At 34.0% G+C, this 27,750-nt stretch overlaps 4 protein-coding genes across 6 annotated transcripts; 2 read left to right on the forward strand and 2 right to left on the reverse strand.

Moving 5' to 3' along the window:
- Positions 1-1,287: 1,287 nt before the first annotated feature.
- LOC111883739 (uncharacterized) lies at positions 1,288-8,488 on the reverse strand. 2 transcript variants are annotated; one of them, XM_023880067.3, is made up of 16 exons: positions 8,254-8,488; positions 6,812-7,688; positions 6,469-6,737; positions 5,907-6,390; positions 5,356-5,818; positions 4,885-5,283; positions 4,360-4,809; positions 4,090-4,256; positions 3,801-4,017; positions 3,517-3,717; positions 3,330-3,446; positions 2,813-3,227; positions 2,522-2,715; positions 2,286-2,437; positions 1,913-2,189; positions 1,288-1,825 (listed from the first exon to the last, which is right to left on the reverse strand). In XM_023880067.3, exons 2-16 carry the CDS (start codon positions 7,576-7,578, stop codon positions 1,538-1,540), a joined length of 4,860 nt encoding a protein of 1,619 aa, XP_023735835.1. In that variant the 5' UTR covers positions 7,579-7,688; positions 8,254-8,488; the 3' UTR covers positions 1,288-1,537. The 2 variants fall into 2 exon arrangements, with proteins under 2 accessions (XP_023735835.1, XP_023735838.1); XM_023880070.3 differs by having other exon boundaries at positions 6,812-7,702.
- Positions 8,489-9,653: 1,165 nt separating this feature from the next.
- On the reverse strand, positions 9,654-10,004 carry LOC128132485 (uncharacterized). The gene has a single exon (XM_052769081.1). It carries the CDS (start codon positions 10,002-10,004, stop codon positions 9,654-9,656), a length of 351 nt encoding a protein of 116 aa, XP_052625041.1.
- A 9,379-nt stretch (positions 10,005-19,383) lies between these two features.
- Positions 19,384-21,348, forward strand: LOC111883720 (uncharacterized). Of its 2 annotated transcripts, none has more exons than XM_023880044.3 (5): positions 19,384-19,539; positions 20,404-20,577; positions 20,638-20,713; positions 20,848-20,974; positions 21,056-21,348. In XM_023880044.3, exons 2-5 carry the CDS (start codon positions 20,458-20,460, stop codon positions 21,240-21,242), a joined length of 510 nt encoding a protein of 169 aa, XP_023735812.2. In that variant the 5' UTR covers positions 19,384-19,539; positions 20,404-20,457; the 3' UTR covers positions 21,243-21,348. The 2 variants fall into 2 exon arrangements, with proteins under 2 accessions (XP_023735812.2, XP_023735820.2); XM_023880052.3 differs by having other exon boundaries at positions 20,407-20,577.
- Positions 21,349-22,129: 781 nt separating this feature from the next.
- On the forward strand, positions 22,130-25,718 carry LOC111883712 (uncharacterized aarF domain-containing protein kinase At5g05200, chloroplastic). The gene is made up of 11 exons (XM_023880040.2): positions 22,130-22,344; positions 23,121-23,250; positions 23,398-23,540; positions 23,654-23,767; positions 23,874-24,062; positions 24,154-24,309; positions 24,390-24,655; positions 24,738-24,835; positions 24,925-25,103; positions 25,188-25,304; positions 25,426-25,718. Exons 1-11 carry the CDS (start codon positions 22,273-22,275, stop codon positions 25,600-25,602), a joined length of 1,641 nt encoding a protein of 546 aa, XP_023735808.1. The 5' UTR covers positions 22,130-22,272; the 3' UTR covers positions 25,603-25,718.
- The last annotated feature ends 2,032 nt before the right edge of the window (positions 25,719-27,750 follow it).

A 27,750-nucleotide genomic window follows, 5' to 3' on the forward strand; every position in this document is an offset into this window, starting at 1 on the left:
GCGGTACATGAGTAAGCGTTGAAGATTTTGTCCGGGTTTTGACGGCTTAACAGTAATTAGATTTTAGAGTAATTATTTTTTTAGAGAAAAAAAAATTAATTAAAATATTAATCAATTTCCAAAATTTAAACAAAAAGTTAAGTTTTTTCCTTCAAAACTAATTAATTTTACAGGTACAACTTAAGAAATAGTTGTCGGACATGAAAGAAATCCAAAACCACATGTTTTGGAATAGGATTGAATATGTAAATTGGCATGTTTTATCAATGAATTCGTATGCTTGACCGTTAGAAATGTCTAAAATATTTTTGAAAAAAAATTAACTCGTGAAATTATTGTTCACTTTTCATATTTTAAAAAAAAAATAATACTTCTATTTATGTTTTTTGTTAGGAATCCTTGTAGAAATTTTCACATCAAAATAGAAGTTTACGTTGATAAAACGAAGTTCTAAGTGAGGTTTGACCTGCGCAAATGTCCAAAACAATGAGGCATTGGGAAGGGAAAAAAAACATTAGTTAGACCTGCAAAATTATTGTTCTGCAAAATTTTCATATTTTCTATCAAAAATAATTTTATGCTAAAAACATTTTTTCGAAGTTTTTTTAAAGTAAGAATCTTCTAAGATCATTTTCACACCAAACTATTCAAAACAATTTAGAAATAGCATTAAACTAAATAAATGTTAAAAGGTAACACTTTTTTTACCAAAAAAAAATACCATTGAAACAGAAAAAACCTACTATTCCCAGTTACAATGGTCTTTTTAAAAACAAATATGAAAGTTTGTCACCTTCTGACAACATTTATTCAGTTTAATGGTATTTTAAACTATTAGTTTGTTACCCATTTATTTCATTATCCCCTAATAAAATTATAAAACATCTAAGTACACACCCGTGATAGTGGTGAAACAGAGGAGCGGATAAGCATATAGTAGCAATAACAGAACCACATTTACCAAAAGAGGCAGCTAACTTTGAACTTGAGCTTGAGCTTTGAAGACTATTAACTAATTATGAAATCCCCACAACATGAATGGGTGTAAAATAGCCCAATCACCAAACAGGAAACATTAGACATGGGGTTGAATCAAGAACAACAATGAAAATGAACTTACATATGTATTGCATAAAAATATGTTAAGTTGTGTCAGGTTATCATAGTTGAAATCAACGTATTACAACATATGATGGACAAATTTGGTAATAAGAAACAGTTTGAAGTACAATGTTGTAATTAGGAAAAAGAAAATGCAATATTATAATAAGGAAAAACTAGAAACCATATCACTAATACTATTTCTTGCATTTGCTCCTAAAAACAAACAAAATATGATGAATACATAAAGCAACCAACATGTCAGTTTTCCTGTTAAGTTGTTTTTATATTAAATAAATTAGAGAAAAAAATCTGAAAATGAAACTAAACTAAAACTCAATATGGAGTGTAGAGAGTTCATTTCAAACTATAGTAACTATCTAAGCTAATAAGTGATATTTACTGAGAGAGATAACTAGAGTATAGACCCGGCCACCTATGATGGGCCCCGCCCCGCTTCATCAACTTGTTTGGTCTGGTCCATGAGCCTCCTCTCGGCGGCTATAGCAGCGGCGACACCTGGCGGCAGATGCATTAAATCTGAATCTTTGTTGTCTTGGTTTTTCTGTTGTTGGATTGTTGATGGAGAAACTTTGAAAAGAGACTCAACATCTTTGAGTGTGAAAACAGGCTGATCTTGGTTCCTTTTGTTTCCGCTTATAAACGAACCACCATCTCTGCTTTTATTCAGTTTATATAAGCTTTCTTCCACTGTGTCCTTCACCTGTCATACAATATCATTTTATTAATCAGGACAGAACACAAAACAGATTGTACTGGGACTGGTTAAAAGGTGTGCATGCGTGCGTACTATGAAACGATGAACGAGTGTCTTTTTGGTCTGTCCGATGCGGTGGACCCTGCTGATGGCTTGTGCTTCTGCTGCGGGGTTGAGTAGCGGCTCTACAAGAATAACATGTTGTGCTTCCAAAAGATTAAGCCCATTCGCCCCATGCTGAATCAATAGCAGCATTACTTGAATGGAATTTCTTTCTCTCTGCTTCATTTTCATTTTCATTTTCTTATTCACACCATCTTTCACATCAACTTTCTCTCCTTTAAATTCACTGATAGCAACTTGTGATTTCCTGAAAAAGTCATTTCCCGCAGATAAAATCAGCACTCACAGGTATGGTATGGTATGGTATGGCATGGAGGTTGTACTGCGTATAAAATAAATGTACCTTCCTCCTTTCATTCTGATAAAACTAATATCATTAGCTGTAAAAGCATGTTCCAGTACATCAAGAACATCATTCCAACTTGAGAAAACAAGAATTTTGTCTGTTGGATTTGTGGAACCGATACACAGTATTCTCCTTGTGACTGCTAGAATCTACAAAAAAAAAAATAAGAATAAATAAATCATCAACAGTAACCTAAAAGCATTAAATAAAATGTATAATATACTACTATATACCTTGGTGCTATATGAACCGTTGACAGTCACAGAAGCTTCTGAGGTTTTAAAAGCAGTAACAGAAACATCAGGTGGTTTTTGCTCATCATCAACAAAAGCAACGTTCCCATATTCTGTGGGTTGTCTACATGTTGGACACATCATCCATTTCTTATCAGCCTGACTCATCCCCCTCTCACTCATTCCAATAAAACCTGCACATTTATCATTTAACAACATACTATTACTTTAATGCACAACACCCTTCCAACATGAAAAAGAATCAATCAACAAATTAAACACTATACTTACATTTACAACATGTAAGATGCCCACACTGAAAAACCATCTTCTGAGTGGTGATCTTATCTTGACAAACAGGACACATGTCATCGCCTAATCCCTCTTTCACCAAATTAGTATTAGAATTCATCATAACTTCATGAGATGGATCATCAACAGTTTGTTTTGACTGTACCAAACCCTTCAAATACCGAAGTTGCCCTTTCACACGCAATAACGAGGATAAAGCAACAAACTTTTCACTTGAATTTTCAACGTTTGCTGTTTCTAGCTCTTCCAGACTCAAAGCATCAATGGATTTATCATCCTCATTTTCTCTAAGGCGTAATCGTGATGTTGCCATTGATATCTCATCATGAGCATTAAGCACTTGAGCTTGAGCAAGTGCCAAGGATCTTGCATGACCATACTCCTTACGCATTCCCTTAAAATAGTAAATACAAAAAAGTACAAAATGTTGGGTAAATAAAGGTAGTCAGCCTTTTGTTATAAAGACAAACAAAAAATGGAATCCCTTATCCATTACCTCAAGAAGAGATAGATGCTTTCTGGCTGCTGACATGGCTTCTTTACCTAATTGAGCCTTCGAATAGCTCTTTATAACACCAAGAACAACTTCCAGCTCTGAAGGAGATTTAGAAACCTGTTCATACGAAAAAATAATACGTAATATGATTGATGATGTGCATGCATGTAGATATATGTATACTCACCATAACTTTCTCCCCAACATCCCTTTTCTTCCCTTCATCTTCATTACTTGATGGTGGTGGAGCTTTGTCAGGCTGTGACAAAGTCCAATAGAACCGATTTAAAGCCGACACTTTTTTCCTTAAATCAACCGCCTCGTCAGCAGATGAAATCACCCCTCCACCATGTCCTTTGTTAAATCGAAACAGCCTCGCCTCATATGCCTGCAATAAGCAAAAAGAGATCAAGTTGCCTTCTACTTCAATCAACAAAATGTACGTACAACTTTGAAAATAAGATTAAAAACCTGAAATAACTCATCTAGTTCACAGTGTACACATATGAGCCCCTCTCCATTGACCTGGCATTTTGGACAATATCTCACACGTTCTACATCCTCTATACTTGGATTCTCCATGCTCTGGTCAACTTCCAACAGTCTATCCAGCAAAGTCCTTCTAGAATCTTCCAATTTTTCCAGACCACTCTGGATATGATACTTGAGAGCAGTTATGCTCTGAAACCTGAATTATAAAATAAAATATTAAGGTCTATTAAATTAAACACGCAGAAAATGAACATAAACTATTACAAACCGGGATGCGAGTCTTGATGTTCTAGAAGTGTTAAGAGTCTCAGAGACAGCATCTCCTATCTTTCTGATGAAATCAGTTGAAGAATCTTTATTTTGCTCGATATATTGCAAGGCTTCAGCCCACCAAGCAGTATGTTGGTGTCTTCTATCTTTAAGTCCATTACTAACCTTGAAAAAGGTTTAAGAAGAAACACATGGCAGATTTATGAATGATTCAGACATTCTAAATGAACCCTTTTTTTTAAATAAAAAGTAAGGTTGGAGAAATTACCAAGTCATATGATTTCCTGAATTCCAGCTGAGCCATGGACAATCTTGAATTGAAAACAGACAAAAACTTTTGCTTTAAATTGTTGCATGTGATCTGCAAAGATTGGTAACTGGTACAACTGGATAGAGAAAATGGTCTATCCTCATCACATGTCTTGCACATGTTACCTTCACAACTTCCAGGATTCTGTTCACCTGAATTAAACTTTTGTATAGAGTTGGTGGTTAAAGGGAGTATCTCAGCAAGATTATAATGTATGTGAATGTTCAACAGAGGGTCAACTCTGAAATCTTCTGAATGCTCTTCTGCTAATTCAAGTGCTTCTTTATATAATGATATAGCTTGAGGAAAATCTTGTTTAATAATAGCAATCCCTGCAAGTCCATTCAATGCAACAACCAACTTCCTCAGGGCTTCCTCCCCTTCTACTTTAGTCTTACCTACAAGAACCTAGGGGAATGTAAAGCTGATTAGAAGATAAATAACACAATGAGAATTAAAAGAATTATAAAAAGAAAAACCAACCATTAGTATCTCCTCCATTGTCATGGGAGACTGCTGCAGTGAACGTACGCCTGAACTTCCCACTTGAGGATGACAACATGCTTGCCTTAGCTTCAAGAGGGAGTTCAAAAGTTTTGCAGCCTCCACATGTGTAAGGAAAGAATCCGATGAATCATTTCCTGAAGCTTCTTCTTCAGGAATACTACTTTTGAAACTTTGGATGACTTCCCTAGCATATGTGAGACAGGTCTCGTGTTGCCTCTGATAAAAGTGTTCTTCAATTGGTGTGAGGGATAGCCAAGTGAGACATTCTTCTTGTGGAGGAAGGTGCAACTCTTCAGCAACATGTGATTTTGAGGATCTCCACATTATTTGTTTAAAGAGATTGTGAGTATATTCTACAGCCCCTGCATCTCCCATCTGTGAATGTAAAAACAAGAACATGATTGCAAATCCCCCATATTAGGTAAATAACTGTAAGTTAGTTATTACCTCATAAGGATTCCTAATAACATCAACCCACCACTTGAAAACATCATAAGGAGTTGCTTTAAGAAACCTTAAGAGCCCAAATAAGTCATCCAGCTTTCTTTGTATTGGGGTTCCTGTAACACACCAACGATGCATACAAGGTAAGCGCATTGCCATTTCTGTTGCAGCAGCAGCATTACTCTCCACCATTTGAGCCTCATCCAAACAAATCCTCCACCAGAATATTCGAGTCAGAAAAGTTGGAATCACAGGGTACTTCTTCTGGTATCTCAAAAGTCGCCTATCCCCTATATTCCTTTCAGAATCATGAGATAAGTCTTGTTTCAGCACATCATATGTTGTTAACACAATGTCAGCATTAATCAGTTCATCAATTTTCGTAACAGATGTGGTATTATTATAAAGTGAACTTGGTTTTACTCCTTCATACACAACAACTTTTAGTGAACCTGGACTTGTATGACTGCAAAAAGAAATAAACAAACCATTTAGCATGCATATATACAATAAAGCTGAATGATCAATAAATGGCAATAGTAGTTGTAGTTTACCGAGTTATTTCAGCATGCCACTGTGGCAATATTGGAGCTGGACATACTACAAGAGTTGCACCAGTAGGAACAGGGGAACCGGTTGCTTGACTCAGTTCTAAGCAAAATGGACAAATGTGGGCCCCATCACAGATAACGACTTTGGAGCCTTTATAACTTTTGCGTTTTCTTGAATCACCGTTCAGACTTTCTGAATCTTTTATTGGTTCTGAATTTGTTTCTTTATATTGATAGCCTACACAATCTGCATGTTGCCAAGCATCACAGACATCACATTGTACCCATAAACCTTTATACTTTGAGCTTTCACTTACAGCCCCACATACACATTCAACACGTTCTTTCTTCATTCTTTTGATGTTAGATTTCTGCTCTCCAGCAACTTGTATTGTCTTGTTTCTTATATCATCAGCATCTATGTCCGATTTTCTATGTGCAAATATACAAGCAAGCAGCTCAATGGTTTTTCCTAGACCCATTTCATCTGTTGTTGTGTTGTCATAGAAACATATCAGTAAAAACATCAACAAAAAAAAATATATGAAAGATTAGAAAGACTAACCTGCAAGAATACCACCAACAACATAAGATGAACAGTTCTCAAGATTCATTGAAACACTTCCGTTAAATGAATTGTAATATATTTTAAAGCAGGAATCAACTAAATCCACAGGGACACATAGGGGTGAAACAGATTGACTTTGTTGACTTTCTCTCAGATGTCTGAAAGTTCCTTTCTCTCGTTCAACCATCCAGAAAGCTGCACGCCTTTGATATGGTCTAAGCTCAGGGAGCAAGTCAGGCAAGTCATCCATTAGCATCGGGTTATCCCTGCAATTTTATTATTAAAATAAATAAACATATAAACCATAATCATCTACAGTATCAACACTATGCACACTCACTTTGAGGGTTTTATTGCTTCATAAAAACCAGATACATCAAACCTGGATCCTTTCGTATTTTCATTTAGTTGTAGGCCAATCTCCATGTCTTCAGGTACCTTATATCCATATCTAGCCTCTGAGGTAGTTACTTCAGGGCGTAGCCAAGCCATGACATTCATCATACTCTTCTTCCATATCTGCCTTGTAGTCCCAAAAAATGACTCAGAACCCTCAAATGTACACTTTTGTATCTCTACTCTTAATCTAATAGATGACAAATTCCCTGAAAAAGTCAACCCTGTAGTAGGCCTCAAAGTCAAAAACTTCATACTAACCAAGTGAACAAGCCCTGAAACACCTTCACTAGGCCCATCAAAATTTCCTGTTACCATCACATGTGCTTCCATGTCCACTCGCTTCTCAATGAATTCCAGATAGATATCAGAAGTAGATAAGACAGGGATATGCAATGGTTTTATTACACCGTTCAACCGAAACCTAAAGTTATACTTTTCTTCATTGATAAAATTTTGATCCTCGTATTTTCTATCATAACACTCTTCACTTACATTCAAATTTGTCAGAATCACTTCTGAGATGTCATAATGCTCTTTCGACACCCAGTTATCTCTATCGACTTCAATGTAAAACGGATTGTTGTTACCAGAATGCTCGGTTTTTAAAGCAGGGGATGTGTCTGGATTGCAAAAATCCTCTTTAGAAACACCATTGTTGCCAACAGTAGCCTGTGCCCTACGAGGCTGTGTTTGCTTTCTTCTACCCATCACACCAGACACATTACTTGCAAACTGGCATTTGATTGAGGAGAAAGTTATGGATTTCTCATGGAAGAAAGGTAGACGCTTTCTCTAGGGTTCATCTCCCAACTTTGAATCTGAATTAAATAAACTACAAACGTAAGTAAGTAACAAGTTTGATATCCAAATACTCTGAATAGGTTCCCATTCAGCACAAAAGAAATAGATAAAACTCACAACAACTTAATTAAAGCCAGCAGGTGAAGCTTTGTACTACATTATGAAGCTCATAATAACTTCATATTCAATTTTTTACAACCTAGCCCGTATGATGGTTCAATTCAAAAAGAAATAGCTACATTGAGTTTTCTTGTCAAACTCAAAGAAGGTACTATACTGCTATAGGAATACAAAACTTAAATAAATTTGGTACTAACCATGAAATTCAATATAATTGGTATGCTTCGCTGAATAATACAAATTAACGAACTTTAAAGTGGAACACTAACAAGTCTGACATCCAAATGTAAAATAGAACTTAATATCCCTGTAGCATTTTGATTAAACTTGTCACGGAAAGTTCAAGCAACTTCGTGATCAACTTCTAACAGCTTAACTCCTACTGTCCTACATGACTTGTCAACATCTATTCAAATTAGTGAGAAAGAAAAAAGATACGTAGAATATGTTTTGAATCCAAACCTGGAGAGTTGGCACAAAATTGAGGAATCAATAAAGCTCTCAAAGGACACTTCTGATAAGATGGAAGAATTTGCTCCGTCAATTCTATAGGTTTACGTGGGCGGTGCAACCGCGACGGAGAGCCACTACGAACGAAGACGGGTGAACTGAGAACTGATACCGGGTTACCCGATTATGTGCTGATCGTTTTCTCTTGGAAATTATGTATTCAATTGGATCCTGTGTTTTTGAAAGGTCAATCTAGTCTCCGTTTAACAAAATCAAAGAACATTATAATAGATTAGTAATAAATATTTTTTTTTTATGTAAAGCTTTAAAATAATTTTAAAATAAGAAAGTAAGAATATTCATTACAATTTCATATAATATTTTTAATATTTAATATTTTATATATATAAATGATTTTAATTTTAAAAAATGAAACAAACTAAATATTTATTTTAAAAATATCACAAAATGACAAGTGTCAAAACTCATTAGAGATTGACACGTAGCAAATTATTTTTATTTATTAAGAAAGATTTTTTTTAGAAATAAGGAAATTTCATTTCCAATGGTAAATATTATCATCTTATTATTTCATTAATACTGATGATCTCTAATTAAAGTGTCTTTTTAATTGTTAAACTTTTTATGGATTTTTTTATTAATTTAATTATTTTATTCTTATCTATCTAAAATGTTATATAAAACTCACTTGTTTAACTAATGATTTTTAAAACTTTGTTCCTAAATTAATAGTAAACTTGTATGATTTTTGTTAACTTTATCTTTCATTTTTAGTCGTTTTGATATTTTTGGTCATTTCAATCAAATTTTTTATGTTTTTTAGGAATCTTTTAATATTCAAAGTTTGGCCACAAAACTTTAAGAAATTGATAAATTTGATCATTTTTCTAAAAACTTGTTAATTCCAACCCTTTTAATTATTTAACCGTTTTGACACTTTTAGTCCTTACAGTCAAAATTTTTACATTTTATCATAAAAAACGGCCCGAGACGAAGCCCAGGTTTTTCCGCTAGTTAAATATAAACATACATAATTTTTTTGTAATAAAATCATTAAATTTTGAATTTATTTTCAAAATATTATTATTATTAGAGGAAAAAAGACAACTAATGATAATATCATTTAATATTTTCTAAGATTTAATAAAAAAATAACAGATTTACCAAAATAGTCATGATTATTAGGCTGCAAAAATTTATAAATCGGATTATGAAACAACCCCAATGATTTTCACATTTTTTTTTTGAATCGGCGGGGAATTTTATTAAAGTCACAGCCTAACGAGGCAAAGGCAGGGCAAAAACATAAACAACACAGCTACAAAAATGTCAAAAGGATTACAAACCCAAACATATCAATTACAATTATTAAACTTCCCCATATGTTTAACCTAATCAAACACCAAAGCAAGAATATTATCCACCACCTTAGGAGCATTAGCACAAGTAGATCTAAACACATTTTCGTTCCTCGCTTTCCAAATACACCATAGGAATCCATAAACAATCACCAGAAAAATTCTCTTTTTCTTTGGGCAATGACCCCAATTAGCCGCAAACTCCACTAACAACGAGACGTTATTGAACGATCGAAAGGGAATACCGCACCAATGGCACAACCATTTCCAAATATCTTCGGCAAAAGAGCAACCCGTGAATAAATGATCAGTGTCATCAACCCCTGAGGAACATAGATGACAGGAGTTAGTCCCGACACGAACACCTCTTTTAGACAACGCCATCACCGTCGGAATCCGATCAATGCAAGCCCTCCAAACGAAGCAAATGACTTTTAAGGGGGGGAATGTGAAACCAGACAGTGGGATTCACCATAGGCGAGGTTATCTTGGAATCAATAAGACATCGAAGCTCACGCACATGAAACACCCCATCTCCGGAAAGCAAAGAAATCCACCGGTCCAAACCATGAGACATGACCACATTAGATATAAGCCTGCTAAGGGAATTTATATCCGCCAGTTCCTGATCACTTGAAGGATTCCTCTTCCAAGCCCATTTGAACTCATTTGGGAGAATACGCTCCGAAACGAAACATGACTTTTTCTTGTCAAGGATCGAAAGGCTAGGAAATCGAGAGTCAAATGAGCCACCCCCTCCCAATCTTCAAGCCAAAATAACGTATTAGATCCAGCCATAATCTTAACTCCAAAAACAGAATTAAAATTAATCCCTTCACTCTCCAGGATGTTCACCACCTGCGATATCTCCGACCATACGCCAGTGAGGGACTTCTTAGCAAGGTGATGAATCGGTTTCCTGCTCAAGTTATGAATACCACAGACCACCTGTCTCCATAGTGCATTCGGTTGATTCTTGAATCTCCAAAGCCATTTGGTAAGAAACGATAGATTCAAGGATCGAAGAGACCCAATACTAAGTCCACCTTTTTCTTTTGGCCCAAGAGCGCAACTCCAAGACACCCAACAAATCTTATGTTTGTTGTCGCTGCCTCCCCAAAGAAATTGACGCCTAATTTTTTCCAACTTTTCAATAATAGAGATAGGGGCTTTGAAAATAGAGAAAAAAATATAAAGGAAGGCTACCAAGAACGGATTTAACCAAAGAAAGTCGACCGCCAAATGAAAGGATCTTAGCTTTCCATGAGTTAAGCCGATTTTGCACCCGATCAATAACCGGATACCAATTTCGTTTTAATTTCATATTCGCTCCTACTGTGACACCCAAAAAACTGAAAGGGAAGGAAGCCGCATCACAACTTAAAATCCGAGCACAAGAGATAATTTCCCCATTCGTAACTCCTATACCATAAACTTTGGACTTATGAAAGTTGACCTTTAGCCCCGAAGCCGCATGAAAACATCTCAAGATTCTAGCAATATTGCAAAAATTCGTACTAGACCAATCGCCCACAAAAATCGCGTCGTCTGCATAAAATAAATGAGAAATAGAAGGACCATCTTTGGGGATTTTAATGCCACAAAACAACGATTTCTGGCAAGCCGACTTCACCGCCACGTTGAGACCCTCCATTGCAATTATAAACAAGAAAGGCGACAGAGGATCACCTTGCCTAACGCCTTTGGATAACGGAAACTCCTTTGTAGCAGACCCGTTAAGGAGAACGGAAGCCCTTGCGGAGGAAAGACATCCCTTGACCCACTTCAGCCATATCGATCTGAACCCCATTTGCACCATAACGGACTCCAAATACCCCCAATTGATAGAATCAAAAGCCTTGTCGAAGTCAACCTTAAGAAGAAAAGTCTTGTGTTTGACTTTTTTCGCCCATGTACAGATCTCGTTTATGATCATCGGCCCATCTAAAATATTTCGTCCCTCGATGAAAGCAGTTTGAACCTTGTCAACCACCTTACCAATCACTTTTTTTTTTATTCTGGAAGCGAGAATTTTAGCCACAATTTTATATAAGCTGTCGATGAGGCTGATGGGGCGGAAATCAACGAGGGAGAGAGGATCCTTCACTTTAGGAAGGAGGGAAATGAAAGAGGAGTTACAGCCACGAGAAAAGCAACCGAAAGACTCGAAATGTTTCACGAAGCGCATGATGTCGTCTTGCATGAGAGACCAAAACCGTTTAAAAAATTTTAACGTGAATCCGTCAGGTCCGGGCGCCTTCTCGCTCCCACAATTCCAAATAGCATCCTTGACTTCCGTGAGATCGATAGGCGCATCAAGCGCACACCTATCTTCCTCAGAAAGCATATTGAAATTCCCGTTGATTAGTGCAGGGCGATCACGACAAGTTTCTTTGAACTTATTACTAAAGAAGTCCATCGTATCTCGCTTAATAGAATCAATGTCAGTCATCCAAATTCCATTGACCATTAGCCCATGAATGTTTTTCCTCCTGTTTTTGTTTTTAAGAGACGCGTGGAAAAAGGAACTATTCTCGTCTCCCTCTCGCACCCACTTTATCTTAGCTTTCTGCATTAAATCAATCTTAGCCATCTTTTCCAACTCCAAAATGCGCTGCTTGCATGATCTTCTTTCCTTCAATTCAAATTCATTTAAGCATCTAGATTCCGCTTGAAGCTCAAGATCATTAACCTTGTATTTAAGTTCACGTAACACCTTATTTTCTTTTTCGAACTCCACCCTCCTCCAACCACGAATGGCCTCTTTAACCCATTTCAATTTGTTAGCTAAGTATCTATCAGGCACGCCTTCACCCGAGAAACTATTCCACGCCTAAACAACAACATTGTCGAAACCATCTCTAAAACACCATGAATTAAAGAACCTAAAAGGTGGAGGGCCGAAGCATAAAAGCGAGGTGTGAAGAATGATCGGGGAATGATCAGAAAATTCCCTAGGAAAGGCGGTAACAGCAGCAGAGGGAAAGGCAGCCAAGAAGTTAGGGCAAACGAGGAATCTGTCTAGCTTGCTGAGCTTGCACCCATCTTCACAAAAATAAGTAAACCTCCTTCCTCCCATGTTTAAATCAATAAGACCTACTTTAGATATGAACCCGTTAAAAGCTCTAGCAATGTTGGGGCAAAAGACCGAGTTAAGTCGTTCATCAGGTCTTCGGACAGCATTAAAATCACCGAAATTAACCCAATTACCGGGTCTCGAAGCCATCAAATTAAGAATATTATCCCACAACACAATCTTATCATCAGGGGCTTGAGGGGCATAAATATTAACAAAAATTGTTTCACCGACCACTCCTCTCCAATATCCAACAACAGCCATAAAGAACATGGATTTAATGATATCAATTTCTTGGAAAAATTCTTTATCCCATAAGCAAAGTAGACCACCCGATTTGCCGACAGATTTAGCAAAATCGAAGCCAAAATCTTCCTTTTTCCACCAATTGCACATGCCAGAAGGAAGAGACTCCAATCTCGTCTCTTGAATTCCACAAAAAGTAATCCTATTTTCTTTCCTTAGTCTAGAGAGTCATTCAATTTTATGAGAATCGCTCATCCCTCTGATATTTAAAGACAAAATATTCATGGTTTACCAATTTTAACTCCTCCACCTCCATTGAGAGCTTCAAGAACAGCCCCGTTCCCGATCTCAGCTTGAAAACCCACTTGCCTACCGATTTCAATGGTACGACCTAACTCAGCGGACGAAGCAGACGAACTGTGAGATGGAGAATTCTCCGAACGGCCTTACATAAAGGAACCTTGAGAATTTGAAGCATTTTTATTCAAATCAAATAACGGAATGTCCTGAGGTACGGATCGAGAGAGAGATTCAACGCAAGAACTTCCTTTTCCCTTCTTCTTCGTGCGCCTTCTTTTTACTGCTGAATCACCAGGCTCGAATTCAGGACTACTATTAAGCCTATTACTGACAGACACCCCTGCTGGCCCACAAGGAGTTGGCCCAATAAGAGTTGGGCAGCCCAATCGAGCAAAAGCATGATTACCGTTAGCGTCTGCTGCAATAGAATCATCTCCCACATTAATTATTTTATCTGCTTCCAAGATTCTAGGGGACCTTTCACCTTCCCCAAAAAATAATTGCGGCTCTTGAATTTCTTTTCTCTCCCCGCCGACTACCGGCGTCGCATCCATTGCCGGAATATCACCCTGATCGGCGAGAACATCTCCCCCGATTTCTCCTTCTTCAAACTCCTCGTTCACATATGTGTCAGAAATTCCATCATCATCTTCATCATCTTCTGACACTTGCGGAGACTCTAGTTGAAACGGCTTGAAAGGAGTCCAGTCATCATCGACTTCAAACACTCCAACTGAAAGTTTTGAACCGCAAAACATGACACCGACTTCATCATTGATCCTTTTCCGGGAAGCAGTGAGAATACACAATTTACTCGCCGACGTGTCGCTGCTGTTCCAAAAATCACAATTATTAACAAGGACCTTACCATACGTGCCTGCAATGCTAGAGAAATTAGACTCATCCCATGCTAACATAGGAACACCGGTAATCTTAATCCAAGCGATCCTTTCAAAACGTGTGAGCTTCCAGCAAAATAAATCAACCCTGGTGAACCATTTCATCCAAATGCTCTTATTAGCCTTGAAAATCTCCGCAGCTCTATCCGATTTAAATTTGATAACAACCTGCATACCCCCATTATATTTACAATCCACCACATCATAACCTTCCAAAGCAAACAGCGACGGAAAGTTGCAAAGAGTATCAAAATCCTTGGCCTCCCCAAGCAAAGTGCTTTTGTCTGTCCACTCACTTATTTCTTTAATGCTGGAAAGAGTAATATCCATTGGATGGAGAGAAGGCTGGCGTACCGATTTCCCCATTAGAACATCGGAGAAGGACCTAGAATCCATAGATTTCCAAGGAGCAGGCTTAAAGGAGGAGACATTTGGATTCTTATCGGTAACCTTAGGAGTTGAACGAGGGTGCTTGGCAAGGTTTGCCACCAGCGTCCTGCCCCTACAAACCACCTTGTTTAATCCACGTTCAATGGAGCCTGCATCTTGCACCTTGGCATAACGAATAAACGCAAAGAAAGAGCCGGAAGCATCCCTTCTCCCGGCAATAAAGATGTCGGCAAGTAAACCCAACTTTGAACAAGTTCCCCACAGATCTTTTTTGATTGCATCACCTGGAAGATTTTTCACGTAAAAGGATGTTACAGAAGAATCGACAGAAGGAGCAAAAACAGTCGTCTTCCGCTGCCTCCTGACCTCTTGCCAGCCCCCGTTATTCTTCATTGTAATTATGGTGTTAGTTCTCCTTATAACAAAATCTCATCCTCCTCTCTCATTTCAAATTTTTTTAGGATTAAATTATAATTCTTCAATGATTTTCACATTTGAATAGACCATTTCATAACATACTCAATGTTGACTTTTTTTCTTGCCAAAAAAGTATCAAACTCATTAACTTTAGGAAAAAAAATATAAGTTTAAATATATTCCTAAAATTCATGGTTAAAATTAATGAGTATATTGTTAGAAAAAAATAACCAAATGAGTTCACAAACCTTTTTAACAACTAATATAACTTTTTTGTGATACAAATGAAAATATGACTATGCTAGATTTATAATACGAGTACTAGCTTAATTAACCATTTTGAAGTCTTATCAATGACATCATTTAGCTATCTAAGTTTTAATGTGTCTTAATTTTATTTCCATTTCCCCTTTCGACATGCTACTCCATATTTACCTGTTTATATAAAGGATTGGACTAAGTTCCTAATCATCATCATTTTGTCATTTAAATCGAATCGTGATAATTAAGTCATTAAAAAAGAAAAAAATATACCAACTTTTTTAACACTTATCGTAAAATATTAATAATTTCTTTTACTTATTTACAAAATAGTTATAATTTTTTTTACTTATTTACAAAATAGTTATACACTTTCATATATTTTCATAATTGTTTTAAAACATATTTCTAAATGTTTTAAACTTTATTTACAATTGTTTTTAATTTGTTTAGACTTTCACAAAAACGTTTTTTGTACTTTATTACAAGCCTTTTTAAATTTCTGTTAAAACATTTTTATAACCTTTGTTTTTAATACTTTTGAAAGTTGTTTATATTATTAACAAAAAGCTATATGAACTTGTTCTATAGTTTTTGAATACGTTTTAAACTTGATTTATAACCTTTTAAAACTCTTTTATATTTTCATATATAGATTTCATATAGATTTTTTAAACAAAAGTATTTCTAAATATTTTATACTTTTTTCTATACTTTTTTACACTTCACACAACTTTTTTTGCAAGTTTGGCATAAACCATTTTTAAACTTCTTTTCAGCTTTTTAGAAATGTTTCATAATTTTTTTATAACATTTTAAAGAACTTTTAAAACATGTTTATACTTTCTATAAATGTTATAAAATACTTTCGAAACTTTTTTATATTTTTCTTATTCTTTCTAAAAGGTTGTAAAAAATCTAGACAAATGTTTGTAAAAAATATTTAGAAAGAGTTGTGTGGAAGCTGTAAAAAAAGTTGCATGAAAGTATATAAAAAAAAGTTCTAACTTAACTTGGTTTTAATTAAAATTCTTAAGGTTGATAGTAGAAAAAAATTGAAATTAGTTTAATTAGAGTTCTTAAGATTGATACTTGATAGTGTTGAACAAAGGCTAACATTTTTACTAAGACTTTAAATGGAAAACAAACATAAATCGTTGAGTGAACATTTGTATTTGATTGATCATTTTCAATGTTAGGATTGTGGGAGGGTATTAAAAGTTGTAAATAATTTTTACCAACTTTGGTCGATCCTAATTTGAAATACTCTTAATGAGAGAAGCTTTATTCTAACTTGATTTGGTTGCATGAAGAGGCTGATTAAGTGGCTTAAAGCTAAATGGAAAAGTTGGAGTAAAATTGTTAAAGGAAAGTTAAAGATGTGACTTGCTTAAAAGATGAAGGATTAAAGTGCAAATGATAAAAATGATAAAGTTGAAGATGTAATCGGAAACTTGAAGGCGTATATATACCGGTTTCTTCTTCATTCATCCCATCATCTGTATTCTTAGCTTCCGCCTCATTCCATATTAGGGTTCATGTAAATCGTTTTCTAACTATGTTTTTTATAATCAAACGACAAAGATTATATTCCCAGTGAAAATCTCTTGTTCATTTTATTGTTACCTTTATCCTCCTTAATAAATGAAGATCTTTTTGTCATAGGTCAATCTTCCATAAGTTTTGACACTTGTCATGTTGTTGTATTTTTTAAATAAATATTATCCATTTGTCAATTTTTGGTTTGTTTCAATTTTTAAAATTAAAATCATATACTTATATATATAAAGTATTAAATATCATATATATATATATATATATACATATATATATATATATATATATATATATATATATATATATATATATATATATATAATTGCAGTAAATACATTTCTTCATTTTTTATTTTAAAGTTACATTAAAAAATATTTTTTATTTACACTTTAATGTTTAATCTTTTTTTAAATTAACCCGTGTAATACACGGGTTTCACGCCTAGTTTATATTATCAAGATATGATTAAGTTTCGGTAGTACGTTAGATTATTAGTGTTTCTATAAATTTAAATTTAGATTAATAAATGATAATATTCATTAAATTTTAATAGTCAATTAAGTCAACACTTATATATAATACCAAAAGACAAAATTACATAAATGGTCCTCACGGTTGATAAAATCGACCAATTATGGTCCTTATGACGAATTCTTTACACAGATGGTCCATGTGGTTTCAAAATCTTGCAAAGACGGTCCTTTTGACTAACGGCATTAACTTTTTCAGTTAAGTCCTATGTGAAATGACATATTTGTCCTTCATGCATAAGGACGCTTTATGTAATATGTTTCTACCACAGGGACCATTTATGTAATTTTCTCTATTATTTATTATTTTTTATTTATTTTAATTATATATTTAAGGATTTAGATTTGTTTAAATTTATTGTTTAATATATATATATATATATATATATATATATATATATATATATACATGCTAACATTTTTTAACTTTTTGCTCAAATTATTTTTTCTAATCTTTTTGACATTTTCTTCAAATAAATTTATTAATGTTTTTTATGTTGACGTTTTATTCGAATATTATTTATTTATTTATTTATTTTTTGACGTTATGTTTGAATACATTTTTCAACATATAGTATGTTTATATTTGTTAAAAGATTTCACGACTATTGTAATTATAATTCGTAACTTAATTCACTTTTAATTATGTTTTCATTTTTTTTCTTTTATCAGGTTATATAATTATTATTTTTTAATTCAAATATTTAACTATATAAGGTTATATAATTATTATTTTTGTAAGATAATTTATTAACATTTTTTATAAAAAAAAGTGTAAAATGTTTGTTAAACGTGAATATGATTAATATAGATTAGGTAGACATAGGCTACGCTGAGACCGCCTCAAAATGTTGCCAAGAACGTCTAGGTCATTTCACATTGGATTTAAATGTAATTATTTCGAGGTTTTTTTTTTTTTTTTTTTTTTTTTTTTTGTTTTTAGCAGTGTTATAAAAAATCACAATTAGGTCCCGATTAATCTCAGTTTAATCCCTAAGTGCTACCTGACCGATTAGAGGCCCTTGCGTTGTGATTTTTTACAACACTGCTAAAAACAAAAAAAAAAATTCACTCAAAACAATTACATTTAAATCCAATGTGAAATGACTTGGTCGTTCTCGGCAACGTTGTGAGGCGGTCGCAGCTTAACCTATATCTACCTAATCTATATTAATCATATTCACGTTTAACAAACATTTTACACTTTTTTGTAAAAAAATGTTAATAAATTAGTTTACAAAAATAATAATTATACAACCTTATATAGTTAAATATTTGAATTAAAAAATAATAATTATATAACCTGATAAAAGAAAAAAAATGAAAACATAATTAAAAGTGAATTAAGTTACGAATTATAATTACAATAGCCGTGAAATCCTTTAACAAATATAAACATACTATATGTTGAAAAATGTATTCGAACATAATGTCAAAAAAATAGATAAATAATACTCGAATAAAACGTCAACATAAAAAACATTAATAAATTTACTTGAAGAAAATGTCAAAAAGATTAGAAAAAATAATTTGAGCAAAACGTTAAAAAATGTTAGCATGTATATATATATATATATATATATATATATATATATATATTAAACAATAAATTTAAACAAATCTAAATCCTTAAATATATAATTAAAATAAATAAAAAAATAATAAATAATAGAGAAAATTACATAAATGGTCCCTGTGGTAGAAACATATTACATAAAGCGTCCTTATGCATGAAGGGCAAATATGTCAATTTACATAGGACTCAACTGAAAAAGTTAACGCCGTTAGTCAAAAGGACTGTCTTTGCAAGATTTTGAAACCACATGGACCATCTGTGTAAAGAATTCGTCATAAGGACCATAATTGGTCGATTTTGTCAACCATGAGGACCATTTATGTAATTTTGTCATACCAAAATAAGGTCGTTTTATGAGTAACTTTTATAATCAAGATAAAAAAAAATACATTATTACAATTTAGTGAAATAAAATTTTAAAAATAAAATAAAACAAATAGATGATATTGTATCAACCCTAAAAACGTCCAAAAAGGAGAAAATAAAATAATGTGACTCATCGAGAAAAAAAGGAAAAAGAAACCCGGATAAATTACCCAACCCATCTTCGAACCCTACCAACAACTGCGACTGTTTCTTGTTGCACTGCGTTTTCACTACATACCTCGATTCACGGCTTATTGTTGCTGCTTGTTGGTCAAATTTGTCACCAAAATTCCAAATTAAGGTACGGAATTGTTTCTTGCTATGCATTTAAGTTTGATTCTTGCTGTTATGAAATCGATTTTTTGTTGGATTTCCCCTGTTCTTGCTGTACAAAATCCAGCAACGTATGTTCCCTTTGCTTATCTCGGCAACCGAGTTTGGAACCCAAAATTGGATCAGTTAGTAGCTTCTCATGGTATTGTGTAGTTGCAGCATAGTTTGATCCTTATCATATTTTGCTGATTGAGTTCATTTGCCTGCTTTCCGTACCTCAAAGTTTCGACGTGGTACTTAATTACTTACTGAGGGCTGAGACCCTTGACACATGCAATAGATAAGAACATCAGAACATGTCTTTGAAGTGGCCTGAATTCGTTTGACTCAAACTGCTTCCTCTTCTAGCTCGCTGTGCACTTTCTTTCAATTCTCCTGCATCTCCTAAAGTCTAAACTTGTATGTTTTTAATTAAACCTTTTTGTAGTTATCACCTTCACTCTTTTGCTTGTTTGCTTGTTGGTATCTGGTAGTTAAGACTCAAGTTGCTTGAATTCCCATCCATTTTGTTTGTATTGGCTTTAATATCCTTTCTATGAAGCTTATGTTGGTGATCTGCTCTAATATCTTGAAGCAAACTCTTTGATATGGATGCTGTATTTTATCTGACATAACTAACAGATAAAATACAAAGAAAACTGAATATATCGAAAAAATAGAAATTTGAAAGTGAAAACTGGGACTAGTATCTTATTCATATGCTTTGGCTGAACCTTGAATCTTTAAAGTGTACATATATATGTAATTGGATGGATCTAATCTGTTAATTTGTGTGATTGTAGGTGTAATGTAATGTGTTCATTTAATCGTTTTAATGTGTTGATTTTTCTAGTAGATTTTACACACAGAGCTCCATAATCATCTGCAAGTGTGATTAAAGTGAAAAATGGCTGCAAAAGGTGGAAGGAAGAATCTGAAGAGGGCTGTTAATGATGAGACCTTAAGTCTTCAACCAGGACAAAACATTATGCAAGTTGTTTCACTTCGAGGCTCCAATCTAATTGAGGTTATTCATCACTTGTTCTTGGTTAAATTAAATGCATGACTGATTGATTTAAGTATACAGATAATTGATGCCAAAGGAGACAAAGCTTTGGCGATTTTTCCAGCTAAATTTCAGAAAAGCATGTGGATAAAACGAGGTGTGACTTAATCTTTCTAAGTTTAGCATTGTACTTTGAAAAATCTACCCAATCATAGCAGTGAAAGTATAGTGCTATTTGTTGCATTTAACCCCCATAGAAATGGTCAATTTGATGATGAATAAATGTTGCAGGTAGTTTTGTGGTGGTTGATGATAGTGGAAGAGAAGAGGCTGTTGAGTCTGGAAGAAAAGTGGCTTGTGTTGTTCTTCAAGTCCTTTTTCATGAACAAGTTAGAGTGTTACAAAAGTCTCCAGAATGGTTAGTTTGTTTATTACTCCTAACTTATGACTTATGATGAGAATTAATTATCAATAAAAATTCTTCATTTGAATTATGCAGGCCAGAAATATTTAAAACAGTGATAGTGGACACCTCTAATGGAAAGTCTGAGAAAAGCACACAGGAAAATGAGGAGTTGGAGTCTAGTGAAGATGATGGGATGCCCCCATTGGAAGCCAACACAAACAGAAGACCTGCAGAATTGCGCTCAGATACAGAGTCTGATTCTGAGATAGAAGATTCTTAAGCTGTGTAATTATTATGCTACTATCATGTTTGTTGTTTTCTTCTTTATTGATTATTACAGTTTTGATCTCTTTTCTTAACTACCAAAATAGAATGATTTTGAGGAACGCTTCTCTTTGCATGCTGTTTTCTTCGTTTTGCAGCATGGTGTTGGGTTATGGGAGGGTCACCAAAGTTAAACATAGCATTTTACAGTTTTAACACTACAAATTCTTCTATTTATAATGAACATTTTGCATAACCTAAAGTATAGTTCAACTTACGGAATAGATTAAAGGTGGAAGCACTTTGACCTTTTATGGTTAATTTTGATTTAATTAAGAAAAAAGATGACAAGCATCCTACACATAAAAAAATCTACGTGTCATCACTTCAACACCAGGAATATGCCAAAAAAAAAACCCTACTATTTGGATTCAGTTGACAAGTTGTTAACAGTTTATGGGTTGCTACAAAAAAGAAAAGTTGGTTTAATCCTGAATGATCAAAGATTATTAGAATTCATCAGTTACGGAGATAATATCACATTGTTCAGAATTTTGCAAGATTAATTGCTCGTGCAACATGGCATTTCACGAGCATCTTTGATCGATGTTATGTTGTTAGTTGATTTATGTTCTCAACAAACACGCATGAATTCAATGCTTTATTTGATTCATCAAATTTGAGCATCCAAATCAAATTTAAATATCTGGTTGGATCATAGACATCTGGTTAATGAATGGGTGAGACATTTGAAGTTTTGAACCATTTATGTAGCGAGGACTCGAACCGGTTTATTTAGAAAAATAAATAAAAAATGTTAGTTTCAGTTTTACACCTAAGCCAGTAAGATTATGCCACGCGGTCAAATGGTTTTCGCAAGCTGCTTACCAAAATATTTGCCCCATTTCCATTTCGAGACATGGATCATATTTCAGTTAAGGCGAGGTGACGTAGCAATCACTTTGCAAGGGAGAGGTTATTGGCAATTGGAATTCACACAATCGCCTACTGGAAATTGATAAACCATATCGAGGGCTACAGAATCCATGGCGTCTGTTTCTGTGTTCAGAGGCTTTCTCCATGGCCGTACCGTTCCTCTTTTCCCGCACCAGTCCCAGGTTTTAAGCGTATATTAAGTTGATTGTATTCGCAATTGTGTGATTAAATAGTTGAGTTGAGTGGTGTGTTTGGGGTAGCTTAACTCTAATTAGAATTTCTTTCCACCGCTTTTCAAACCGATTCCATTACATGCGCAACTTGGGGCAACTGAGCTTTAGTTTTCACTCGGTCGAGTTCCTCACTTCATTAGAAATTATTTTCACGAATTTTCACATCGATTTGTGCTCAATTCCTAATTACAATCATTGCAAGCATATCGTGTTCCGAAAAATATTGGAAACCATAACCTTTTGACGAATTGAATCTCCATCAATCATATTACACACTCTTACTAATTGATTGCTCAGCTATACCTACTCTAAACTTAATAAAGATCTATTCGCTTAACTGAGAGTAAAACATGCTCTTTTCACCAATAGGATCCTACTGATTTAACAGTTAGGTTTTGTTTGTGACAGCCTATGCCTTTTTAATGCATTTGTGAGGCAAAGATATAACAAGTTTTAAAGATGTTCAGATGTGATTTACGTAGTTATATATTTGCTTGTTTTAACCATGTCATAGGTATTTACTACTGAGAAGAAATTAATATGTTTTTTTTTGTCTTTTGGATCAGTTTGAATATCTAAACTTACTTGCATGCAGTGGGAAGTTTAGGTTGATCTTATGAGAAAGAATAAAATGACATTTGAAGATTGAAATTAAGTGTGTGTGTGTGTGAATGCAACACTTCTCTAGTTTGTAGATTAATAATATATTTGCCTTTCACTCCCAGTTACCTGTTACAAGCATATTGATTGGCTCAAAGAAGCTTGAGTATCGATCTAATGGGTTGAGACTCTATGCAAGATATTCAGAGTCACAATCAGCACGAACACAAGATCTTTTTACTTCTCGACTTCAAGGTATTTCAGTTTTGGTTCTTCTTATATCTTACACAAATACACTTCTAGCTTCTTAATTAGTGCTAGCAACTTCCATCATTTTATATGATGCTATACTGAAATAATCAGCAAAGTAAAAGTAAAAAATTCACCTTTTTCCCCTTGCAGAAAGTATGGAGAAGTTGCCAAAACTTGTGGAGGATATTGTCCAGACATCTATCAATACAGGTCCTCGTGGAGCTGTAAGACTAGCCCAAGGTATTCAAGCAGTCATAGGTGTTGGCAGTGAGTGGGTAGCAGAATTATCACAGGCATATACACTTTTCAACTTCTCATTTTCACTGTAAATCATATATAATAATATAACTGTTCTATATTTGTAAACCCTGTTCTCTAATGACATGGTGGAATGATTTAATTGCAGTCAAGAAATTCACCTAGTGGAATACCATCACAACTTCAACTTGGATTGCTATCACCTCTTTACCTTCGCAAGTTGTTTGAACGCTTAGGGGCTACCTATATCAAATTAGGTCAGGTATGTGTCTTTTTGTTAATTCTCATGTATATAAAGAGAAATGAGTCATTGTTGATAAGCTTTTTTGGTGAATGAATCCTCATGTATATATTTTTGTAATTTGTAGTTCATAGCATCAGCTCCCACATTGTTTCCGGAAGAATACGTGCAAGAATTCCAGTATTGTTTTGATAGAGCTCCAGTTGTTCCTTTTGAAGAGATTAAGAGCATTCTACGTGAAGAACTAGCAGTGCCTATAGACAGTATCTATGACTACATTGATCCTACACCACTTGCCTCAGCCTCAATAGCACAGGTTTGATGATATCATTTTCTTTGAAAATAAAAGCTGCACTATTGTTTATGTAACATTTTGAAAAAAAAAAACAACAACAACAATCTTTTAGGTACATGCAGCAAGGCTTAAAGGGTCACAAGCGGATGTAGTAATAAAAGTGTTGAAACCTGGAATTGAAGATGTATTAGTTGCAGACCTCAACTTCATTTATGTTGTTGCTCGCATTGTAGAGTTCTTGAATCCTGATTTCAGCCGTGCATCACTGGTATATGATCTGTAAAATTTACAAATTTTGTTTTTATAGGATTTATTTATTTATTGTAATGTTTGCATTTTGTAAAGTAGGTTGCTATCGTGAATGACATAAGAGCATCGATGCTTGAAGAAGTTGACTTCAAGAAAGAGGCAGCAAATATAGAGTCCTTCAGAAGCTACCTAGAATCAATGGGGCTTACTAGGCAGGCCACAGCTCCTAGAGTGTATCCAGAATGCAGTACAAAACGAGTTCTAACAATGGAGAGACTTTATGGGGTCCCACTCACTGATTTGGACTCCATAAGTTCTCTTGTTTCAAGTCCTGAAACCAGTCTTATAACTGCCCTTAACGTATGGTCTGTCTGAGTTCAGTTACCCTACTTGATGTCGTTTGAAATGCAGATGATCATATTTTTTACAATGATAAGTTCTGTGCAGGTTTGGTAGTTTGTTGGGATGTGAAAGTTTCCATGCAGATGTACATGCGGGTAACTTATGGTTATTACGTGATGGTCGTATTGGTTTTCTTGATTTTGGTAGGTACTCGTTGTTAAAAGACCAAAACACCCCCAAGCCATATACATGTACTAATGATAGGCAAAATGTATGGGTGGGTGGGTTGCAGGAATTGTGGGACGAATATCACCAAAAACATGGGGTGCAATGGAAGTGTTTTTGGGTTCAATTGCAACTGAAGAATATGAATCAATGGCATCTGCCTTGATTGAAATGGGTGCTACAAACACGGATGTGGACTCTAGGGCATTTGCTACAGATTTGAAGAAGATCTTTTCTTCGATACAGGTACGTTTTTAACCCTGGTTAAATCATATCAAACTAGCTTTTGACAATTTAATAAAATTAAGGGACAACTATTTTAAAATTCAGGATTTGGATACAGAAATTGTAGTTGCAACAGCAACCCGAACAAACACAAATGCAACTGCTATATCGGCCAACTTAGTTGTTGATGAGAGGCAGATGAATGCACTGTTTCTTGATGTGGTAAGCATAAATAAATAACTTTTTGTTTGTGGGTTATAATATATATATATATATATATATATATATATATATATATATATATATATATATATTGATGTGAATTGTGAATATATCTATATAGGTACGGGTTAGTGAGTCATACGGGTTAAGATTCCCTCGGGAGTTTGCACTTTTAATGAAACAGCTTCTGTATTTTGATCGCTACACTCGGTTATTAGCTCCCAACATGAACATGCTTCAGGATCAAAGGATCTCAATTGCCTCAAATCAAACAACAACCAATCGCAACATCTACTAAATGTTACTTGTTCCTTCTATTTCTGTATATATAGCAATAGTACTCAATTACATACATACATATACATTGAGCAGCATTAAGTAATGAAATATAAATGTAACCTTACCTTGGGTAAATCTAGATCCCGAACCAATATAGCAAACCTCAGTGTGTATCAACTTATAAATTCTTGTGATTTTTTAGTAAATACCCGATACATTTTTTGGGTCTTGTGACCGAAGATCCCATGCACAAAGACCAAGGGACTCTTTGCATGGCTAGCCTAAAACCATCATTGCCCGACTTCAAACCCTAAGGCCACATTTGTCATGTTGACAGGAAATTACATAGCATGTACTGTGATTCACGCTGGATTGAGACTTGAGACTGTGATTAATGTTAATGGTACAAAAGTTTAAAAAAAAGTTGTCATGTCCAAAAACGTGGAAGAAGTTGGGAGGTAATTGCGCTCACCATCATCGAAATATCATTAGAAAGTTTGTGTAATCTCATATAGTCTAATTATGTTCCATGTAACAAACACAACCTAAAGGCAATCAAATTCTTTCTCATTTAACAAACTCAAATTGGTGTATAAATACAAAAAGTGAAAAAGGCAAACCAGCGGTTCTCCAATGTTCATTGCATTTAGGTGTATAAAAAGCGTCGGAAGATACTGAGACGGTTTAAGTTCATTATGTACCGGTTTGGTTAAGGTTCTTAATCGTTTCTTTGGTATGATGGTATGAAATTACCAAAGAATGGAATGGACAAGTAATAGAATGAAGAGGGTCATGGAACGAGTAATTACATTTTGTTGTCATGTTTAGTTGATTCGAAAGAATGAATCGAGTCATTCAAACATACTTGTTATCAATAAATATAAGGGTTTTTGGCACTGTACCACAACATAGTTTGGTGAATTTATACATTTAGTCACTCGAGTATTTTTTTTTTGTGCTTAATTGGTTCTTAACGTTAGACAACACAAACTAATTAAGGGGTTAGGGAAATTGTATTCGGTTTACGGGTGACATGCTGACGTGGCTTGGCATACGTGGGTGGAGTTTTTGGCACTGTAGCACAACAAAGTTTGACGAATTTACATATTTAGTCACTCAAGTAATTCCTATATCAGGTCATATAATGGTGTAATTGATAGGTAAAATTCACCTTTAATGGTCTATTAAGCACAAAAAAACTTGAGTGACTAAATGTATAAAATGGTCAAACTTTGTTGTGTTACAATGTCAAAAACCCTAAATATAAAACTATATAAAATAAAAATGATAAATAAAAAAATTATTTTATAATAATAAACTTCAACTAAATAAAGATACATTGTTAAATAAACTAATATACAAGCATGATTCATTGTGGTCAAAATAATTGTTATAAGTTTTTTTAAATACAAAAAAAACAAAATATTTATGATCTAAGAAAATTACAAAATAAAAAGAACTAATACCATAAAATCTTAAAATATAATTATAATAAAAAATATTTATTTATTAAAAATAAAAAACTATTTAGCTAAAGTTTTAAAAAGATTAATATTATTAAAGATTATATGAATAAAAGTCTTTTATGACTATAATACATATAATTTCATTCCTTGAAGTGAAAAAAAAATCCATATGAAATGAAAAAACTCACATCAATTCATGAGTAGGAATCATATTTCTAAGACTACATGAGGAAAGTTTAATCCATTAATTGGTGTCATTAAAACATGAATTTTTTGTCATTCCGGTGTTATATAATAGAAAAAAAAAAAATTCGTCCTAACCCACCAGCCCAATAAATGGGCTCATTTTAGTTTAAAAAATATATATTTAAAGAATGTTTTGGGTATGCAAAATAACAACCAAGTTTGATTTTGGTTTTAAGAATTACTAAATTTTACCGAAAACTCCTTTTTAATAAAATATTAACCCAAGAACTAAAATCAAAAGCTATCTTTTAGAAAATATATAAATCATGAACAGAATAGCCAACTTTTGCTTTTAGATTTTTAGGTTTAAGAGCTCAAGTTGAGTTTGTTGAGTTTTGTGTACACCTGGTTTAGCCTATTAGATCCTTCGTTTTATTAGACCAGATGATATACTTACCACTTACCATTCATATTTTGTTTGGCATGTCAGTTTTCCATTCATATATATTTCACTT

The sequence above is a fragment of the Lactuca sativa genome, chromosome 2 (assembly GCF_002870075.4).
Source record: "Lactuca sativa cultivar Salinas chromosome 2, Lsat_Salinas_v11, whole genome shotgun sequence".
Classification (NCBI taxonomy): domain Eukaryota; kingdom Viridiplantae; phylum Streptophyta; class Magnoliopsida; order Asterales; family Asteraceae; genus Lactuca; species Lactuca sativa.

Excerpts from the sequence above, each read along its gene's own strand:
- LOC111883739 (XM_023880067.3), bottom strand. The coding sequence starts at position 7,578 with ATGGGTAGAAGAAAGCAAACACAGCCTCGTAGGGCACAGGCTACTGTT. Across the intron at positions 6,391-6,468 it reads TGTTGGTGGTATTCTTGCAG|ATGAAATGGGTCTAGGAAAA; the intron begins GTTAGTCTTTCT and ends ACACAACAACAG. Across the intron at positions 3,228-3,329 it reads AGCATCTATCTCTTCTTGAG|GGAATGCGTAAGGAGTATGG; the intron begins GTAATGGATAAG and ends TACTATTTTAAG.
- LOC128132485 (XM_052769081.1), bottom strand. The coding sequence starts at position 10,004 with ATGGCGTTGTCTAAAAGAGGTGTTCGTGTCGGGACTAACTCCTGTCAT.
- LOC111883720 (XM_023880044.3), top strand. The coding sequence starts at position 20,458 with ATGGCTGCAAAAGGTGGAAGGAAGAATCTGAAGAGGGCTGTTAATGAT. Across the intron at positions 20,714-20,847 it reads AAGCATGTGGATAAAACGAG|GTAGTTTTGTGGTGGTTGAT; the intron begins GTGTGACTTAAT and ends TAAATGTTGCAG. Across the intron at positions 20,975-21,055 it reads TTACAAAAGTCTCCAGAATG|GCCAGAAATATTTAAAACAG; the intron begins GTTAGTTTGTTT and ends TGAATTATGCAG.
- LOC111883712 (XM_023880040.2), top strand. The coding sequence starts at position 22,273 with ATGGCGTCTGTTTCTGTGTTCAGAGGCTTTCTCCATGGCCGTACCGTT. Across the intron at positions 23,768-23,873 it reads CCTATATCAAATTAGGTCAG|TTCATAGCATCAGCTCCCAC; the intron begins GTATGTGTCTTT and ends TGTAATTTGTAG. Across the intron at positions 24,310-24,389 it reads ATTTCAGCCGTGCATCACTG|GTTGCTATCGTGAATGACAT; the intron begins GTATATGATCTG and ends TTTGTAAAGTAG.